General features: G+C 37.0%; 2 protein-coding genes across 4 annotated transcripts in view; one reads left to right on the top strand and one right to left on the bottom strand.

Annotated features, from left to right (window-relative positions):
• Positions 1-21,821, bottom strand: part of PPAT (phosphoribosyl pyrophosphate amidotransferase) — a 38,386-nt gene that overhangs the window by 7,920 nt on the left and 8,645 nt on the right. The window contains exons 2-6 of the mRNA XM_059067759.2: positions 7,148-7,214; positions 2,340-2,546; positions 1,208-1,320; positions 959-1,104; positions 356-428 (exon numbers count right to left, since the gene is read on the bottom strand). Coding sequence (XP_058923742.1) covers positions 356-428; positions 959-1,104; positions 1,208-1,320; positions 2,340-2,546; positions 7,148-7,214 — 606 coding nt within the window. The remainder of the gene's footprint in view (positions 1-355; positions 429-958; positions 1,105-1,207; positions 1,321-2,339; positions 2,547-7,147; positions 7,215-21,821) is intronic.
• PAICS (phosphoribosylaminoimidazole carboxylase and phosphoribosylaminoimidazolesuccinocarboxamide synthase) overlaps positions 8,845-21,821 on the top strand; it is a 52,868-nt gene continuing 39,891 nt past the window's right edge. For 2 of the 3 annotated variants that reach the window (XM_067035771.1, XM_059067756.2), the window contains exons 1-3: positions 8,845-9,229; positions 14,359-14,445; positions 17,508-17,597. In XM_067035771.1, the coding sequence (XP_066891872.1) occupies positions 8,848-9,229; positions 14,359-14,445; positions 17,508-17,597 (559 nt within the window). In that variant the 5' untranslated portion in view covers positions 8,845-8,847. The remainder of the gene's footprint in view (positions 9,230-14,358; positions 14,446-17,507; positions 17,598-21,821) is intronic. The other variant, XM_067035770.1, reaches the window with a different exon arrangement.

Genomic DNA, 21,821 nt, shown 5'->3' with positions numbered 1-21,821 from the left:
TACCCCTAAATTCAAATTTAGAATTTAAAAAATTAAAAGCCCTATATTTTATTGATTTTTAAAAGCATGAAGGCTAAAGAGAACATTTTTATCCTGGCTTAAATTTTTTGCTCATAACTATTACTTGTTGAGGAGATTCTTCCTTTCTGAAATAAGTCTCATGGTATTTTGAAAACAGGATGCCAGTTCCAGGATTAGAAGGTATTACTGGGACATTAATGTCAGTGCAACTGCTGAGCACAATGTACAAAAGGAACTGCGTTTATAAACATGTATTCTTTCAGACATCAGAAACAAAAAAAATTTTTTTTATTGATGTGGAAAAAGTTGATGTGCTGAGTGAGATAAAACTTACCTTGCGCCAATAGATAAAAAGCTACATGATTCTGAAGACACCACCCATCCTTCTGTTTCTGAAGATTTTTTTTCTGTAAATCACAAGACAATCGATTCAGTTACTGAATTCAAGAAATTTTAAAAGAGGCTATGTATTTCAAGAGGACAGTTAAACACCAAATAGATAAGCAAAAGAGCTCACAGAATATCCATTACCATGACTTTAAGAGCATTTGGTTCCTCATTTGACTAGAACCAAAGAGAAAATTAATAATCCCAAGATTCCGTCAAACAATATGGTTTAATGGCTTGAATAAGACATCTGATAGGTCAAAAAGAAAATCGCTGAAACCATACTGCACAAATGAAAAAGGTGGGCAAAGGATATGAATAGGCCACTCAGACAGGACAAAACAGAAGAGTGTCCATTAAATATATTAAAAATGGCTCAGCTCAGAAATACTCAAGGAAATGTACTTTGAAAACTAAGTGCCATTTTTTTCTTTTTTACCTAGCTTTCACTCAATAAGTTCCTTATACCTAAAGATTTCAGGGTGTGCCAATAGTAGGACAATGACTTGGGAAAGCATTATAAAATTATATTTCTTTTGAAGTTCATTACCTTTATCATTTATATCAGATACAGGAATAAGACGACCAATGCACAGAGGACGATTTCCATAAGGATCTCGTACTGCATAAATCACATCTCTGTGCATTATAATCAGAGAGTATGCCGTGGGTGCTTCCTTCATTAAGTTTTTAATCCTGGAATCAATTAAATAATTGAATGAATAATTTTAGTTACAAACACATACAAGACCAAGTTCTCATTACCAGAGCTGCACACTCAGCCTACTTTTACCATTACCTTGCCACCCAGTCTGGGGTGTCATCTTGTTCCTGAGGAGGGGTATACGCCAGTAACTGGGTGATCATTTCGCTATCAGAACTTGTTGACAGACCAATACCGTGACGCAGAAGCTATTTGGAAAGGAGAAAAGTTGCAATCATTAGAGGGGAAGCTTTAACTCACGCCTCACCCAATAGCCTGCCATCACAGGAAGAGATCAGGCATCGTGTAGATGATTAGTTAGGGAATCCTGCATCCTACCAATGGCAGGTATGTATGCATAATAACGGAGAACCACTGCTGGAGGCAATGGGAAGTCTCTGAAGCTTTTCAAACAGGAAAAAAAGGAAAAAAAAAAAAAAGTGCTTTAGGAGGTATACAGGAAAGCTTTTGAAAATAAGTTTGATGGAATGTAGACCTGCAGTGGGTGGCTGGAAGAGGGGGACGGAGAAGGCATGAAGGTTTGGGATTATGGTTCTAACTTTTTCAGCCCTCGACACTCTTGACAGATAGGACATATTCCTGTAAGAGTGGCATACTGCAGTGCAGACTCTCAACTCAGGTTTTTTGGTGGTGGTGATGGTGGCTACCCATGCTCACTGATCATCCCTGACGCAGCGAAATGTGTGGAGGTGAAGTCTAGCATCTGGGTAAGGGGTTAGGCGAAAAATAATGACCTGGGGATTGTTTAGAATGGATCTTCCAGTGGTACCTCTAAATAGTGAGTTTTTAAATAATTTTTACTTCATATTTATATTTTTTTAATTGTCTGAATAAAAAAAATTTTTTCATATCGGAGCAAAAAAAACTGTATTATTGTAATGACGATGCCAGAGGCTAAGAAGAGGGCAGGACAAAGTTCTGAGAATACTTAAATCAATTTTCCAAATCTCAACTCCAAAGCAGTGCATCAGAATCATCTTAGGAGCATATTAAAATGCAGACTCAGCAACCGGCCCCTCCCCAGACTCTGGGGGGGAATCTCTTAGAATTTGTATTTATAACAAGTACTCCAGCTAATTCTGATACAGTTGTTCTTTGCAGTTAGATAACAGGTAGCAACAATGGGGTAATACCCTTTTCCAAGCTCCTCAATAACTTCTTTTCAGTAATTTATTACAATCATGAAAATGCATTAAAAAAACCTTACCTTTTTCCTTAAGCGAGCAGCATTTACCAATTCTCCATTATGTGCCACAGCTATTTTCCCATGAAGTGTTTCAACAACAAAGGGCTGGCAATTTTCTAATTCACAGTTTCCTGTAGTGGCGTACCTCGTGTGTCCAATTCCAAGATTTGAAGTATATAATTTCTTCAAATTGTCTTCAGTAAAGACGTGATTTACAAGACCCATTCCCTTGCAAAGTCAAAGTAAGAGCTCATTTTAGGGAAAAAAAAACACTAGTAGCACTTTTATATGCCTTTGCTCAGATAATCCCAAATTAGAAAATGCAGTTCACTTAATTTCTTTGTGCTTCAGAATTTTAATCTTAAAAAAAGTGGAGGGGACTAACCTAATTGTAAGAACTGTGATGCATTAAGATATATATTTGCGGTGAAATTCACATAACATAAAATTAACCATTTTAAAGTGAAAAATTCAGTGGTATTTAATGTAGTCACAATGTTGAAGTGCTTGTTTCATAAGATACTTTTTGATAAAACATTGAAGAACAGATGCACTAAGCGTTAACATTTGTCAAATACAATAAACTAAATTATTTGTAATTTTAAATTAAAGCATGTTAAAGTATTCAAATAAATGACTTGTCTGAGTCAGTCTAGCAAATCATCACTGGGAGAGAAATAAAAATAGAAATGGTTGACCCTTGAACAATATAGGCTTGGACTGCACAGGTCCACTTTTTCATGGAATTTTTTCAATAAATATATCAGAACATTTTTTTGGAGATTTGCAACAATTTAAAAATACTTGGCAGACGAACCGTGTAGCCTAGAGTAACTGAAAAAAATTAAGAAAAAGATGGGTATGTCATGAATAAAATATATGTAGATACTAGTCTATTTTATCATTTACTACCACAAAATATACACAATCCTATTATAAAATGTTAACATTTGTCAAAACTTATGCACACAACAAACACAAACCATAAACTGTGCTATTTGCTGTTTCGAGAAATGTAAACAAACATAAAGGTGAAGTATTACATCATAACTGCATAAAATGAACTGTAGTCTGTACTGTAATACTGTAATAATTTCTGAGCCACCTCCTGTTAATATTGCAGGGAGCTCAAGTGCTGCAAGTACCCACTTAAAATGCATGTGACACTAGTCCTCTCCGGGTGAGCCCTTCATCTCTACCTCAAGTTGCCTATTGCAGTAAAAAGTCTCCTCTCCCAGTTCCTGCGTATTTTTCTTCGTGTTTACTGCAATACCGTAAACCTTGAGTAACACCGTGGGACCCATTCAAAGTGCCACTAGTGATGCTGAAAGTGCTCCCAAGAAGCAGTCACGACTTTACAAGAAAAAGTTGAATTGCTTGATGTCTACTGTAGATTGAGGTCTGCAGCTGCGGCTGCTCCACCATTTCAAGATAAATGAATCCAGCATAAAGACCATTGTAAAAAAAAGAAAAGGAAATATGTGAAGCCGTTGCTGCAGCTATACCAGCAGGCAAAAAAATCTTGCACTTTTTGTGAAATACCCTTTTATCTCATATTGAAAATGCAGCTTTCATGTGGGTGCATGATTGCTATAAGAAAGGCATACCTATCTAATATGATTCGAGAAAAAGTGAAGTCATTTTATGATGGCAATGCAAAAGGAAGGTGAAGGATCTAAAGCTGCAGAATTAAATGCCAGGAAAAGATGGCTGGATACTTTTAGGAAGAGATTTAGCGTAAAAAATGTCAAGATAACAGGAAAAGTGACTTCTGCAGACCAAGGGGCAGCAGGCAAGTTCCCAGACAGCATTAAGAAAATCACTGACGAGAAAGGATATCTGCCTGAACAGGTTTTTTTTTTTTTTTTTTTTTTTGCGGTATGCGGGCCTCTCACTGTTGTGGCCTCTCCCGTTGCGGAGCACAGGCTCCGGACGCGCAGGCCTGGCGGCCATGGCTCACGGGCTTAGTTGCTCCGCGGCATGTGGGATCTTCCCGGACCAGGGCACGAACCCGTGTCTCCTGCATCGGCAGGCGGATTCTCAACCACTGCGCCACCAGGGAAGCCCCTGAACAGGTTTTTAACACAAAAAACAACAGGTTTTAACGCAAAAGTGCCCTATTGTGGGAAATAAAATACCACAAAGGACATTTATCAGAAAGGAAGTGAAGCAATGCAAGCACCAGGATTTAAAGCAGTAAGGGATAAGCTAACTCTCCTGTTTTGCGCAAATGCAGTCGGGTTTAGGATCAGGACTGCCCTTATCTATAAAGCTGCTAACCCCCGAGCCTTGAGAGGAAAAGATAAACAGCAGCTGCTAGTCTTTTTTTTTTAAAAAAAAATATATTTATTTATTTATTTATTTATTTTTGGCTGCATTGGGTCTTTGTTGCTGCGCACAGGCTTTCTCTAGTTGTGGCGTACAGGGGTTACTCTTCGTTGCGTTGCGCAGGCTTCTCATTGCGGTGGCTTCTCTTGTTGTGGTGCACGGGCTTTAGGCGTGCGAGCTTCAGTAGTTGTGGCATGCCGGCTCACTAGTTGTGGCTCACAGGCTCTAGAGCGCAGGCTCAGTAGTTGTGGTGCATGGGCTTAGTTGCTCCGCGGCATGTGGGATCTTCCTGGACCACCGCTTGAACCCATGTCCCCTGCATTGACAGGCGTATTCTTTTTTTTTTCTTTTTTTTTTTTTTTTTGGTGGTACGCGGGCCTCTCACTGTTGTGGCCTCTCCCGCTGTGGAGCACAGGCTCCGGACGCGCAGGCTCAGCGGCCATGGCTCACGGGCCCAGCCGCTCCGTGTCATGTGGGATCTTTCCGGACCGGGGCACGAACCCATGTCCCCTGCGTCGGCAGGCGGATTCTTAACTACTGCACCACCAAGGAAGTCCTGCTGCTAGTCTTTTAACTCATGGCTGTACAACAAGAAAGCCTGCACAACAAGAACACTTTTTCTGGACTGATTCCATCAATGCTTTATCCCTGAAGTCAGGAAGTACCTTGCTAGTAAGGGACTGCCTTTTAAAGTTTTTTTGATATTGGACAATGCCCCTGCCATCCAGAACTCCATGAGCTCAACACGATCAGACCCAAGTGGTCAAAGTGGTGTGCCTGCCCCCAAACATATCTCTAATTCAGCCTCCCTATCAGGGGATCATAAGGACCTTCAAGGCTCATTACACAAGGTACTCTATGGAGAGGACTGTCTATGCCATGGAAGACAAACCCAATTGAAAGAACATCATAAAAGCCTGGAAGTATTACACCACTGAAGATGCCGCGGTTGTTATAGAAAAAGCTGGAAAAGCTGTCAGGCCTGAAACAATAAATTCCTGCTGGAGAAAACTGTCCAGATGTTGTGCATGACTTCATAGGATTTACGACAGAACCATTCAAAGAAATCATGAAAGAGATTGTGGATATGGCAAAAAAATTAAAAATATAAATAAATAAATAAAAATGGTGGGAGATGAAGGTGAAGATAGGGATCCTGGAGAAATTCAAGAGCTAACAGTCACCATACCAGAGGAATTAACAGAAGATGACTTGGTGGAGATGACTGCTTTCGAACCAGTGCCAGATGATGAGGAATAAGACACAGAAGAAGCAGTGCCAGAAATAAACTGACACTCCAGCAGTAGGGTTCCGATTTATTCAAGACTCTTTTTGGACTTCTTTTACAACATGGACCCTTCTATGATACAGGCACTGAAACTAAAGCAAACCGTGGAACGATTGGTACCACATAGAAACATTCTGGGAGTAATAAATTTAAAAAGCAAAAAAGTCAGACAGAAATTACGACATATTTCCATCAAGTTACGTACAGTGTACCTGCCTCTCCTGCCTCCCCTTCCCACCTCTTCCACACCTGAGACAGCAAGACTGACCCCTCCTCTTCCTCCTCCTCCTCAGCCTACTCATTAGGAGTGAAGACTACTAGGATGAAATCGTTTATGGTGATCCACTTCCACTTAACGAATAGTGAATCAACAACATACTGTACAGTTAAAAAACTTATCTGTTGTGCATGTGTGAGAGTCTTCTTGTGAAAATCTAGTAACTGTACAGCAAAAACCGTATGAGACATTTTTATGTCACCACCATCACCATTGCCTAAGTAGTCATTGTGTACAACATCCATGTGCAAAACCGGTATTAAAGTGGATAGCCCATCCTTACATAGGCATAAAGTAAGTGATATTTTATAACGGTTCATTTATTAGTATATAGGCGAGGCAACCGTAAAGCAATCATATTGCTGCTTCTCTGTTACCAATGCATGAATTGTTATACCTATAAATATGAATTTTTTCACATCTTTTCATTGATGAGGTCTAGTGTTAGTAATACTTATAACATCTACAGTGTTCTGTAGATGTGAAGACTATGTTAACATAGGTACCGACAGAATTTATCTTGTAAAAAGACAACATAAGCTTATTGTATCGATAAAGGCAGTACTATACTGTAAATGTATTTTCTCTCCTTTATGATTTTAATAATATTTTCTTTTCTCTAGCTTACTTTATTGTAAAAACGGTATATAATACATATAACGTACAAAATATGTGTTAATCAACTGTTTATGTTATCATTTACGGTTTCCCGTCAACAGTAGGCTATTAGTGGTTAAGTTTTGGGGGAGTCAAAAGATATATGCAGATACTGGACTGAACGAAGGTCAGCGTCCATAACCTGCATTGTTCAAGGGTTAACTATACTTCTAATTACAAGTGATTTTTATTCAAAGTTCCTCCCCTCACCACTATATACTAGTTATCTTCGGGCTATTGTTACCTTTATACTCAACATTTTTTAATGCTTAAAAATACCTTGTGTGTTTTGAATGTTGGTATCGAATTCCCATCACTGGTCACAATACCAGCACTCTCCTGACCCCTGTGAATATAAAAAGGTATCAGCTGTTAAATTTACCCCATTGATAAGCTTCTTAATGACTTTTATGACACATACTTTTCTCAATAACATCCATGAACTCAGTCTTACAACACATTAAATGCTACTAGCACTAGTGCCACTTCCACTCACGATGATGACAATGACAACGATTAGCAATAGCAGCAGATGAGACTGTCTGAGTTCTAACTAATATGCCAGGCACTGTCCTAAGCATTTACATGAATGATCTAACTTATTAGGCTTTGAAAACCATCCTCTGAAGTAGGTACTATGATGACCATTCACATTTTACAGAAAAGGACAACACTAAAGAAACAGAAGTAACTTGTCTAATGTCACACAGAGAATGGTGGCACGGCCAGGATTAGAACAGACAATCTGACTTCAAAACTTGTACTCCTAACCTCTGTATTATGGGACCTCTAAGTAAGGTTGAGTTTGTAGATATAAATAAAAAGCTCCAAATAAAATAGCAGGTAAAATGCTTGTGGTACTGGAATTATGAACAAAATTCATTTTTTTGGTTTTGTTTTGCTTTCTGCACTCATCAAATTTTTTCTGTCAAATATCTATCACTTTTGTCTTCAGAAAATAAATGCTACTTCAAAAAACCCCAAGCTGATAAGGCACTCTGTATCTCATTTCCTGCATTAGTATATTTAGGTGATGATACAAAGAAAGCCAGAAGCTAGGCTTCCTAGCTAGGTAGGGTAACACGTTCGTTAAGACTTAGAGGATCTGCACCACAGTGGAGTACAAACTCAAAAGATACAATAAAGGTTCAAAGTGCTCAACAATTTTTGATAGTTCTGAACAAGTGCTATAAATACTAGATGTTTATTAACAAATTTTTTTCCCAAAGAATATTTATCAGGGTAGAAATAAAAAGTAAATCTCTACCATAATATGTATGTATACATTAACAACCAATACATGATTTATTTGGTAAAAAGGATCTTTTCCAAAATTGTAATTGTTTAGACATTTTAATGACAAGAAAAACTACAATATTAAATGTACTTGCAAAGTAAAAATCTAAAAAATTTAAATTGAAGTGATTTTACTAAATTACCAATGCTTTAAATACTATGAACTATTATGCTGAAAACAGACATGCATAATACTATACATCCTATATAAATGAATAATTTGTGACTTAGGATTTATTTATTTAGTGAAATGATGTGGTTTGTAGTTAACCAATGTTCAAAGACTAAGTGATTCATACCAGAGGAGAAATAAAAATGTTAGCCATAAACCTTAGGGCAGAAAGAACCTCTGCCAACCATTTCCAAAACAAACAAACAAAAAATCAACAATCATATAATAAGCTAGAAATAAACACAAAAAAAGTTTTCTTTCCCTTTCATCTCAAGGGTAATTTTTCCTTTAAAGCTGAAATGAATAACATTAGGAATCATTTAGGTCCAGGCTTCTTTAATCACAAAGCCTGCTTATTTGGCAGTTTCTCAAGTTACTCCCCTCAGGCAGCTTGAACCAGTTAAACTAGATCCTTTCAGCTATTCAGAGCTTATTGACAACCAGCCGTCTGGTTTCCTAGGAAACAAAACCTTGGCTAGAAATAGTGAATCATTTCCAGGTCACTTTCAACATGGAGAGTGGAGCAGGAAAGCACTGGACTGAGGAAGAGGTTAAAGCTTTGCTAAGTATCTGGGCAGAAAAAAATATACGAAAACAACTTTATGGAACACTGAGAAATAAAGGAATATTTATCTACATTGCTAAAAGGCTGCAAGCACTAGGAGTATACAGAGATTGGAAACAGTGCCGGGCAAAGTACAAAAATCTCAAATATGAATACAGAACAGTTAAATATGCCCACAACTCTGGAGACAGCTCTAAAACTATGAAGTTCTTCCATGATTTGGATGCGATCCTGCAGTATGAACCTGCCACACAATTAACAGAGGAAGATGCAAATGACAGGTGCCTGGCAACGCTGAGCCAAAGTACAGCCCCAGAGATCATTGAAGGTAAAAAGAAAAAGTACCATTCTTTTGTTTTTACCTAACAAACTGTAAAAGAACCAGACTTGAGTCCATATGATAAATAGAGCCTGAAATATCAAGATTGAGAAAAATAACTGACCTGTTATGTATATGCTATTTTGCACAAGGTAAAAATTAATTTCAAAAAAAGAGTATAATGCCAACCATTTAAAAAATCTGTAAAATACAGAAAAAACACGTTAAAATGACACCAACTGCTAGTGCCAACTGCTCCTTACCCATGTTGATGCAGTTTTTGGAAAATGGATTGGGTTCTGAAAGTATTTTAAGTCTTAATTTTATAAGAGTCGTGAAAAAAAAATATTGCTCAACTGTTGTTTTCCCACAGCTCCAAATAAGACAGAACTTTCTGCTCTATATTATGTTCCCATTTTCCTAAATTTATAAATAAAAGCACTAAAATACTAGTAACTGATAAAGAACTTCATTACTTGTTTGGAAGAACATCTCCATTTTAACAGTAAGTAAAACAAATAGATTTGATAGATTAAATGATTTATGCTTAAATGATTTAAATACTGGCATATCTCAGGGATATTGTGGGTTCAGCTCTAGACCTCTGCAATAAAGCAAATATCCCAACAAAGCGAGTCACACAAACTTTTTGGTTTCACAGTGCATATACAGTATGTTTACACTACACTGTAGTCTATTAAATGTGTAACAGCATTAGGTATAAAAAAAAAAACCAATGTATATACCTTAATTAAAAAATACTTCATTGCTAAAAAAATGCTAACCATCATTTTAGCTTTCAGTGAGTTGTAGCAGTAACATCAAAGATCACTGATCACAGATCACCATAATAAAATTAAATAGTTTGAAATATCTTGAGAGTTACCAAAATGTGACAGAGACCCAAAACGAGCATGCTATTGGAAAAATGGCACTAACAGGCTTGCTTGACACAGGGTTGCCACCAACCTTTAATCTGCAAAAAATACAATATCTGCCAAGTAATATATGCCTTATTAAAACAAGGTTCTTGAGCTGCTGTGTTGTTAAACCCAACACTATTTACACAGGGCTTGCTCACTGCGGAAGCAGAACGCATCACTAGGCAAATTGGGAAAAATCAATGGCAGTTGAGATTTCTCCCATGGCCAAAATCTTAGAGTAGCTATTTTTAAGAAGAGTTGTTCAATTCAATTCAAAATCTGTTTAATACCTACTGTCTGTGTACACCGTGTGCAAAGCAGTGAGTTACATGCATTCATGGATGTAACCACAGAAAGGAGGGAACTGTGAATAAATGTAACCCAAAAGAAAGTGGTAAGTGGTATAATAAATGTACCAAATAAGAAGGGGGGTTAAAGATGAGAGATTACAGTTGAGTTAACTTGGGTTATCTGAACTTCGTGTTTAAAGCTCAATAATAAAATCCTTTGGTAAAAAATCCACGCAAATTACTGCCTTTACACTTCTAATACCAAACCAAATTCTGAGAAAGCTTTGCAGTCATTACCAAGTTAAACAGTAATTATATTATTTTATTCAGTTAATCACTCTGCACTCGTCATCATCTAAATGCTTTAAGTATTGATTAACACTAAGTTAAATCACTCACTGAGCTTCTGAAAGGCCTTGATTTAACCACAGGTTGGTGTAATGAAGATGTGATGCTAATATCGCCACTTCTTAATGGGATCTTCTAGCCCTTTCAGCTACTTGCATGGCTCCAAACTCCCCATTTCACTCATAAGCGGAGGGCCCACAATACACCTTAACCATGTATATTTAGGGTATGTCAAACACCCAGTTCTAAAACCAACTCTCTTCCTCCATCAAAACTGATCCTCCTGGGCTTCCCTGGTGGCGCAGTGGTTGAGAATCCGCCTGCCGATGCAGGAGACACGGGTTCGTGCCCTGGTCCGGGAAGATCCCACGTGCCGCGGAGCAACTAAGCCCGTGAGCTATGGCCGCTGAGCCTGTGCGTCCGGAGCCTGTGCTCCGCAACGGGAGAGGCCACAACAGTGAGAGGCCCGCATACCGCAAAAAAAAAAACAAAAAAAAAACTGATCCTCCTACAAATTGCTTCCACCTTACTATCACTGTATTTCTGGTCACTTAAATAGAAATGTTTGAGACAACCTTGATTTTTTGTCAGTCACTAAGTCCTTAAAAAAAAATCTACTGACCTGTTTCATAAATTTATCTCTCGGCTCCATTTTCATTACCACCATCCAGAACTTCATCATCTCATGGAATATTAGGATAACCTCTTAACTGGCCTACTTAGTTTTCAGCCCCTTCTCACATTATCTTCCACAATGCCACTGACTGTTTTTATACAATTTTTAAAATTATAAAGTTACAAAAAAATTAGCATTTTGTTTACATTTAAAATAATCTTTAAATTATACCCAGAATTGACCAAAATTTAGGCTTAAATGTTACTTAATGGTGCAATAATATTTAACTGAGTGCATATACCAGAGTTTGGGTCTTTGCCCCCTTATATAACGGATGCTGCAATCGATTACCTTTTTTTTTGGCCACACCACACGACTTCCGGGATCTTAGTTCCCTGACCAGGGATTGAACCTGGGCCCCAGCAGTGAAAGCGCCACGTCCTAAACACTGGACCGCCAGGGAATTCCCTACAATAAATTATCTTTTGTCCATACTTAAAATTATTACTTTAGGATAGACTATCAGAATTCAATTTCTGGTGGGGGGGGTATAATTACTTGGAAACATATTGCTAAAATAACTGCTTTCCAAAAGAATTGTAATTTAATAATGAGACTGTCCCTTTTATAGAACCCTGTCAAGTAAGATTATGGAGTGAGGTTGAAAGGGGGAGAGACTTTGCTAATTTAATAAATAATGGAGTATGCTAATTTAATAAAGAACCGAGTACAACAGTGTATGCAATAAATAACTTTTACTTTGCATTTGTTTAATTACTAGTGCTGTGGAACATTTTCCTACATATTTATTCAGTTTTACAAATTGTTCATGTCAGTTGAGGTTTTCGAAAAATCTGCATGACCTCTTTGGCCTTAAAAGTTTGGCTGATTTTTATTAGACCCACAAAAGTTGAAAGTTTTAACATAGTCACATATTTTCTTTTCTAAGGCTTAGAAAGCTCTCCTTTCTCCAGGTCTAATTCATTTATAATGTCTTCTGGTGTTTTTGGTGGAAGCAGCAAAATTTTTATTGGTGTAGGGTAAAAAGAGGAAGGGAAGGAAATGAATGTGCCTTTTCTACTGTTGGCATCAACCTCATTAACCCAAGGGGTAAGGACAGAGGATCTGGTCCCCTCTGTTAGCCAGCAGGTAGTCTGACTGAGCCTTGGCAAAAGACCCAAATACAAATTCTAAGACGCTTCATGTTCCGGAAATCATAATTATCCTCAACCTCAGAATACCTTTGGCCAACTGCGGCCAAATCATATTCCTTCCCTGAAAGAAAGTTTCCGCTCTCTTTCCCTCCTCTTCCTATATACAAATGCATTAGGAATAATGACTTAAGAGTTTCAGTTTAAAATCTCCATGTCATGGGGCCCCTACATACAATTTTGGGATTCATGCTAGGAATGACCAACCTAAGGGAAAAAAAGAGAAATCCCCTGAAGAAGTTGGGGAGAGAGCTTTTCTTTTTTTCCCCCCACCTGTATGTTCAGCTCCAGGACCTTTTCAGTAAACAAAAGTAGACCCTAAAGCAGATAACAGAATAGCAAACCCTACCTTTCCTTGCTGTTCTCATCAAGCTCAGCTGTTAAATTACCTGGGGATATTAATAGCTTTTGTTCTTCTCTCTAAAGAGAATTCTTATGTAACTTCAGATTTTTTTTTTTTTTTTTTTTTGCGGTACGTGGGCCGCTCACTGTTGTGGCCTCGCACAGGCTCAGCGGCCGTGGCTCACGGGCCCAGCCGCTCCGCCCAATTTAAGATTTTTATTTCCCATAATCCCAACTAAATCCAAAATATTCCCTAACTGCAATTTAGCCTCATAATTATGAAACTTGATTTAAAAACTGACAATTTTTATTTTGAGTTTTAAATTTATATAATTATGCCATTTGAAAACACTGATACTTCCCTTATTTTTCACTTGTTTTTTTAAATATAAGAATCCCCAGTATAGGCTTCCCTGGTGGCGCAGTGGTTGAGAATCCGCCTGCCAATACAGGAGACACGGGTTCGTGCCCTGGTCCGGGAAGATCCCACATGCCGCAGAGCAACTAAGCCCGTGAGCCATGGCCGCTAGGCCTGCACGTCCGGAGCCTGTGCTCCGCAACGGGAGAGGCCACAACAGTGAGAGGCCCGCATACCAAAAAAAAAAAAAAAAAAAAAAAGAATCCCCAGTATAATGTTTAAGATGATAAACAGCATTCATTTTCTTATTCTTTAATGGAATGCCTTGTAATTATAATGGTGAATAGTGATTTTAAAATGAATGTTTACACCATCAAAATCATACCTAACATTTGATCTCCAAATGTAAAATATAATGCTATTTCTGTTACTCAGTAAAACAAAATTAGAAAAACATGTGGAAATGATATAAGGAGATCAAGGAGGGATGTCTTCATTTTTCAAGGCTGGCATGGTTCTTTTAAATGGTACATTCCTTGGTCCATTTAAGCAAAACTTAGATTAATTTCTGGAAAGTTTAGTATGTATCAATCAACTAGTTACATAAGATACATACAAACTCAGCTATTTGACCATATATGCCAATAAAACAAGATTTTCTGATTATCTCATTGCAGGATTTCTCTTTCACAATACCAGTATCACTTAAAGGGCCGACTATGTTAAAGCACCTAAAACACAAAAAAGAAAATACCTCATTTTAAAGACGTAATTTAATTTGAAAACTAACTACAACGATCTCTAGAAACTTATAAAATAAGCAAACAATTCCAGTGGAAGTTCAAAATGTCAATGTGATGGAAGAAATTAGATTTATCTTTATGGACATAGTTAAACCATATTATACCACAATTACAAAAAGCATCTACCCTAAATCTATAATCCTTCATGAATATGAACAAATTCAACTCAAACTATTAGCACTATCAGTTATAATCCAATTTTAATTTTCCTTCGTACTTACTTCTAAAAGGAATTCTCTCTTTCCAGGCAAAATGTCAGTTACATCAGTAGACAAGGAAGACATCCCAGGAAATCCTTTACTTTTGGTTTCTCATGTCAGACCAATGGAACTAGGTAGGTATGGTATGGTGGACCAAATATATAGTGAAACTAATCCAATTTCAAATTGGAAAGTAAGATTGGTTTCAAATCTGAGAAAATGGGTGAGTTTTCCTGGTAGAAACACTTAAGATTAATTTATGTTTCCCTCTTTTTTACCAATCTATACAAAAAAAAAAATCATTTCTAAAACAAATGATTTCCTTAACAAAATGTAAATTGCCTGGAAATATTAGCCTTCAAACCTCTAATCTTTATTCTTTAAATATAGTAAGGAATCTGATGGCCAAAATTACACACAGTAAGTGCTTAATATTTAATGAGCATATGACTTCAGCATTCCTGGGGTCTAAGAAAAACAGAATTTTATATTTGAAAGTAAATAATATCAAATCCATAATGAAGTCAAGGATGATTTTATTCACCCAAAAAGTCAACATAAATCTCCTTCTTGCTTCTATATTCTTATTGAAAGTTAATCCAAGTATGGAAAAATACTGAAAAGCATCCTAAAGAAAAGAAATTAAATACACCACAAAATAAAAACAACTCCCTACCTCAAGTAAATACTATAGTGTTTTTTTAATGAGTAATGTTATGGATGCTGAGGTCCAAACTACCTTTTTATTAAACATGAAATCTGAGAAAAACAAGGTAATGGGTTGTTAAATAACCAATATAATGTCAAGTAATGCCATTACCATAAAACGAGTTGCAAAACTGTACCAGAGATGTAATACAAAGTTATTAAAGTATTTATAACTAAATGGAGACATTCTGCCTAATGCATTATGAAATTTCTGGCACATTTCCTTGCATTAAAAGAATATAATATTTCACTTTGGCATTTGGTCTTTAACCAATGGGACATCTTTTATTTTCAGAAAGAGTAGGAAGCACCAGTTATTAATGTGCCTCTTCCAAGCCCTTCATTCATGAATAGTCTTGGTTCTCAACCCTGAACTGCACACTAGAATCACAATCCAGGGATAAGGGGTGAGGGCAGTGGTTTATAAAAGCTCCCTAGGAGATTCTGATATGCAGCAAATGGAAACCATTAGATAAAGAAAAAGCATGGGAAGGAGATAAATTGCTCACACCTATCATGAAAAAGTTGTCTTCAACAAGCTGTTTTCTTATGTAATTATATTTACTGCTTTTGATAAATAAATATTACAAAATTATATATTTGACTTTCACTATATACTAACATACATCCCACATACTAAAGGAGTGGAATGGAAGAGAAAGTAACGATAGAGAAGAAAGTTGATCGAAATGTAACTAATTAAAAACACAGCTTTATTAAATCCAGTCACTGTCACAGTAAGCAACAGATTCAGGTTCTGTACTTCCATTTCCCAACTAGTTTAATAGAAAAGCTAAGCTACGATTTGCATTCCATCTCCTACAGAGAAAATTACTTCCTTTACTAATGTTGCATCCAATTATTTATCTTAGCTGACGTGTGTAACCCATATATCTGTTTCCCTCCCCACCCGGTACAGGTAACTCTACACCAATAACGGAACCCCCTAATAATCCAACTTTCATTCCAGCTGTAGCAAATGAAGGAGGAAAACACTGGACTGTGCCAGAAGTCAGGGCTCTAATAGGCATCTGGTCTGATAAAGGCATACAACAACAACTAGAGGGAACAGTGAGAAATAAAAGGATATTTGAACAAATTGCTGCCGAGCTTCAGAAACTCGGAATAGAGAGAGACTGGAAGCAGTGCAGAACAAAGTACAAAAACTTAAAACATGAATACAAGATTGTAAGAATGGCTCAAGACCTAGGCATGACTAAGAGTATGAAATTTTTTACTGAGTTGGATGCTATTCTGGGACACAGTAAAACAGAAAACTCACAAGAACAGGAATCCCACGATGGAAAGGAAGCCACAGGATGTGCCAATGTAAAAATGGAAGAGGATCAGACAGGTAGGAAGGCAAAGAAAAGTAATCTTAACATCATGATACCATATAAAAAATGTCAATACATGAATATAAAAAAAGTCAATACATGAATAAATAGGTTTCATTCAATGCTATTCAACAAGCTAATTGCTCAATTTATCATGAAACAGATTTCACGTATATTTGATCAGAACACAGAGAACAGTACAGAGTTACACAGGAGGAAAGAAATTTGAATTTCTAGAAGTTTAAAAAGACCAATTTCAATAAAGCAAAAATGCAATTCCAGATGGCAGAAGTTAAAGCAAATTTTCATACTAGTTGTGGTAAAATCATGAGTAAACAGAAAAGGGGCATTGAAAAACTTAGAAAAATACAAAACCTGTGAGAATGTAAGTGTGAGTTGTCCTGGGACACATCATAAAGTTCTTCAAAATGAGTTTAACCCAAAGGACTGAGATGCAATATACACAAAGACATGACAGACAGCATGAAATAAACTGTATGAGTTCTAGGCCAGGAGTCAGGAAATCCAAGTTCTAACTCAGTCTCTATGGAACTTTGAACTTACAAGTCTCTCCTCTAGACCTGACTATGTAAAATGGCAGACTGGACAAGACGTTCTTAAAGACCTCTACCAAACATAATGTTTCTAGATCTTAATATCATTAAATGATGTAGTCCTAATTCTTAAAGAGTATGAGTGTGTGTCTAGGGGAAAGAGAGGGAAATGATAGAGAGTTAGGATTGGGAAATGGTGGTGAGAAGTCTTAAAATGTTTCACTGGTGGACAAGAAACTGGTCTGCTGGAGAACTATACATCTCCCCCATTAAAATTAAAATGTAAAATAACTGGTGATCAAGTAGCCCAACAGCAGTGGCCTGATTATGTTCATACAGTAATTGCTGGAGGTGCAGCTGAAGATGACTGTCAGTTTATGTCAGAAGACCTAGTAAGAGATTTGTAACACCAGATATTTATAGTGACCTATGACTAAAAAATATGTTTAAGGATGGGGAATCTAAGCTACAGAAAAGTAAACAACCACCGTTTTTAGTATCAGGTTCAGTCTAAAGGGGAAAATAATATATCAGAACTTAAAACACAAATCTGAAAGTAAATAAAAAACCACCATATATCCCACTATGTTCATACAGTCATTGCTGGAGATGCAGCTGAAGATGACTTGGTCAGTAATATGTCAGAAGACCTAAGAGAGACAGATATGAGACAAAGCCCTGGCACAGGTAAAACAGTATTCGTTTTTGTTTTTTTTTGTTCTGTGACAAAATACATAAAATGTTATTATAAGATGCTGCTACAGACTGAACTGTGTCACCCCCAAATTCGTATGTTGAAGCCCTAACCCCCGCTGTTATTACATTTGGAGATGGGGCCATTGGGAGGTAATTAGGTTTAGATGAGGTCATAAGGGTGAGGCCTTCATGATGAGTTTTATGGGGACATAAAACATGGCTGATTCGCTTTGTTGTGCCACAGAAACTAACACAGTACTGTGAAGTAATTATACTCCAATAAAGTTCTATTTTAAAAAAAGAACATATACGAGAATGTTATAACACTATGAAGTACTTTTGGATAATACATTTCCAAAATACAAAAATGGAAGGTGGAAATTATTAATGACAGCAAAGTTCCCTAAGGCTGTTGTTCTCAAAGTGTAGCGGCATCAGCCTCATCTGGGAACTTACTCAAAACGCAAATTCTTGGGCTCCATCCAGAATCAGAAACTCTGAAGGTGAGGCCCAGCAATCTGTTAAGTACTTCAGGTGATTCTGATATATGTTCAAATTTGAGAATCACTGCCCTGTATTATAGGGTAGTAAGGCTATGAAGAATGTGTGTTTCCTATCAGATGGTTTGCCTTTTATACAAACCAAAATTGGGGGAAGAGGGGATCACTAAGCCCCCAAGCAGAAACCTAGCCATCACAGACCTTGTATGTAGTCTTTCAGTCCAAAGCTTCATATAGCCTTGGAAAGTATAAAGACCAATGCTGATTAAAAAATCAGGTGCCCCATGGTCTTGGCAAACTTCAGATAAAAAGCTCGATGGGAAAAAGGATAGCTGCCAGAACGCTGACAGGTATAAATGGAGCGAAATTAAGGAGACTAACTAGACAGGAATGTGCAGCTGACTAGAGTGAGACAACAAAAGTAAACAAAGCTCTGTGCGCCTAAGGATTCTAAAGGTATCACTGCAATGGCCCTTGTCATTAGGAGTTAAAATCAGATTACTACGTATAGTGTTTAAGAAGGCAGAAGGATTTCCATGAAAAAGGTTTAAAACTTTAGCATTCAAAAGATGTAAGCTTGTTAGTCCTCTGGAAAACTCACTTAAGTACAACACCTCAAGATAACTTTTTATATGTAAAAGGAAAATATTAAGTCAGATGTAAACTGATAGGTTTTAAAAAGTTGTTTGGTGTGTTTACATGTTAGTATGGAATATATTTAGAAAATATGAAACAGGATGTTTACAGTCATTCTAGAAATAATACTATTTTAAACTTTCAGATGAAAATAAAAGCAAAGGTATAAACCCACATGGATCTCAGCAGCTAAATACGTATGAAAACAATTTAAATAGGCAAGAATTTTAGGCACACCTGCAACATATACCTCTTGATGCACAAGTTGCCAGTCCACTATTTGGAAGATTGTTCTGTTGAGGTTAAAGACATGGATATTTATCTTTAGAAAAAAAGTTCACATCAATAGGTAGAGGTCACTTCATTTTGTTTTTATACATTTTACTAATAAATATTCTTATCGGGAGTTGCCATTGCTCCATCTTGTTAATGTTGACACTTGGTCATAAAACTGATCTCCCAAAAGTAACACTTTCCTACCTTAAAAGTATACTATAAGCTTCTTTCATATTTCAAATAAAAGTCCAGCTAGAGCTGTGGACCCCTGAATTCTGGATAACTAATTAGTTCCCAACTTAGAATTCCTGGAGATTTTGGTTCAGTGTGTGATGTAGAGTGGATTCAGGCACCTGTATTTTTAGAGAAGATCAAGCACAGCCAGGTTGTCATGGTTTTAGAGAATAATACCAGCAGATGGCTGAAGACAGCAATACATAAAATCCAATTTGATTCCACTTGGGGTAGAAAAATTAGCTACTTCCACAAATTATCACTTAAAAAATGTATGACCAACGAAATATGAAGAAGTTAATCACTGGGAAGAATCATAGAACTCTTAGGCTATGCCTAAGTAAATAAGTAAAAAGAAATGGCCCATGGAAACTGAGTAACTACTTCTTTGGATCTAAAATAAATTTATTTTTCTCCCTGTCTGAGCATAGGCAATAGAGGATAAAAGGAATCAGAAGGCTACCGCGGGAGAAAGGACTGGTTGTCTGAAGGGAAATTTGTGTTTGACAATCTTATCAGCTAGCTACCTGTCTCCTCTTCTGAATATGGAGAAATTAAATTGCCTTAATGAATCTCCATATCAGTTGCTATTTAAATGAGGTAGAATACCTAAATACCTTGGCATTCTGGCCAAAGGCACTGCTTTCTAGTATAGGACAGTCACAGGTAGATAACTCAGAGGGATAGAGACTGGCACATATATCCTATTAGAGGCCACTCTTATCGTCAGCCTAAAACTCACATGTGAAAGACTACATGGTTCTTTTAAGAATAATCTTAAAACTATTTTCCTTTTGGCTGTAGTAAAATGTATTTCCAAAATTAAAATATTCACTATCCTGGCAATTTCACAAAAATTAGCAATGTGATGGCCAGCAGAGGGCATTAAAGTATTTATTGTTAGTATCTCAGAAGGCGTGCCAAGCATTTTGTTTTCTCCGATTCATTTATTTCTTTTAACAGACTGAAGATTAGTCTATAGTTTTCTTTAAAATGGAATATTTAAACACTTCTGTATATTTTGTACACAATTTGGATAAACTTAGCAGTAAAATTATTATATATTCTAATGTACTTTAGTCATATGAAAGAAACAGTGTTGAGAACTTTTAAAAAATTATAAGTATATAAAAAAGCTAAGACGTAGGTAAGCTGATAAATTTAAACACAGGCAACTTGTTGATTAAAAAGGTGTCATTTTTCTAATTCTTACTGTTTATATTTTAATAAACTTTTAAAAAGCTGTGACAAAATAAAGCTTATGTCTGGTCTTTGCCCCTAGTTCCTAGCACAGAGTTTCAAAAACCTTTGGAATTTCTAGTGGTAGAAGTGTTTTGGGTTTTTTTGTTGTTTTTGTTTTTAATTCTAATGAGGTGATCCAGGATAGGTTTCTAGATAGCTTCAGGATGATCAACCAGAAAAACCACCCTTGTGATCAGAGTTGGAATTTTGGCCCAGCCTGACCTCCAGGAGGTAGGTCAGGCCATAAATCAATCGTGTTGATGAAAACTCTGGCTCAGGTGAGCTTCTTGGATGAACACATTGACACGATGGGAGGGTGACACATCCTGCATCCTGGACCCTCCCAGGTCTTGCCCTACATGCCTCTTGATTTGGCTGTTCCTGAGTTCTTTTACGATAAAACTGTAATCCTAAGTATAGCGCCTTCCTAAGTTCAAGAGTCGTTCTAGCAAATTTACCGAACCTGAGGAGGTCATGGCACCCCCTGAATTTATAGCCAGGCAGCCAGAAGTGTGGCCGGCATGTGACGTAAAGGCAGTCTTGTGGAAGATTTGAGTCCTGAAAACTGCAGTCTGATGCTAATTCTGGGCAGTTAGTGTCAGAATCGAATTGCCGTACACACAGTTGGGGTGGACATAACAGAAACTAAATGCTCCTCTTTCCTTAAAAGATACTAAATTTAGGCATTCCTCCCCCCACACACACATGACATTTTACTGTCTAGAACTAATTACTCAAAATTTCTACATAATACCTAATCTCTGTAAATGTTACTTCCCGGAATACAACATGTGCCTCAGCCTAGGAACTGACAGTTTTAGTCACTTAAGTAAAATGTTCACTTAAGTATAAATTCATGTTTTGCTGAAATGAGATTTAAGCTCAAAGTTTACCTTGGACTTGGGCTCTCCGAAAGTAACCACTGGGGGACAAGGGTAGGGGAAAGGTTGGGGCAAGGAAGGAGGTGGTAGGTGTAGTTATAAAAGGGCAACCTTTTGATGAAACTGTTGAGTATCTTAACCTTGATAGTAAAGACACAAACCTACATAGGTGATAAAATTATTATAGAAGTTAATACACTGCAAGTGCACATGCACACATTCACAAATGAGTACAAATAAGATCTGGGAAATCAGAATCATAGTGGCAAATTGTACCAATGTCAGTATCCTTGAAGTAACAGAATATTATGGTTTATAAAATCTCCACATACCCATTGCTGCATATGCTTACTGCCCTCTTAACTACATTTTTGCCTTGCAGATCTACTAATACAAACCTTTGTCTAATTTTACAATAATCATTGCAAGCAACTAGACACCTAATC

Source organism: Kogia breviceps, chromosome 6 (genome assembly GCF_026419965.1).
Source record: "Kogia breviceps isolate mKogBre1 chromosome 6, mKogBre1 haplotype 1, whole genome shotgun sequence".
Lineage (NCBI taxonomy): Eukaryota > Metazoa > Chordata > Mammalia > Artiodactyla > Physeteridae > Kogia > Kogia breviceps.
This window is presented reverse-complemented; position numbering and strand designations above follow the sequence as displayed.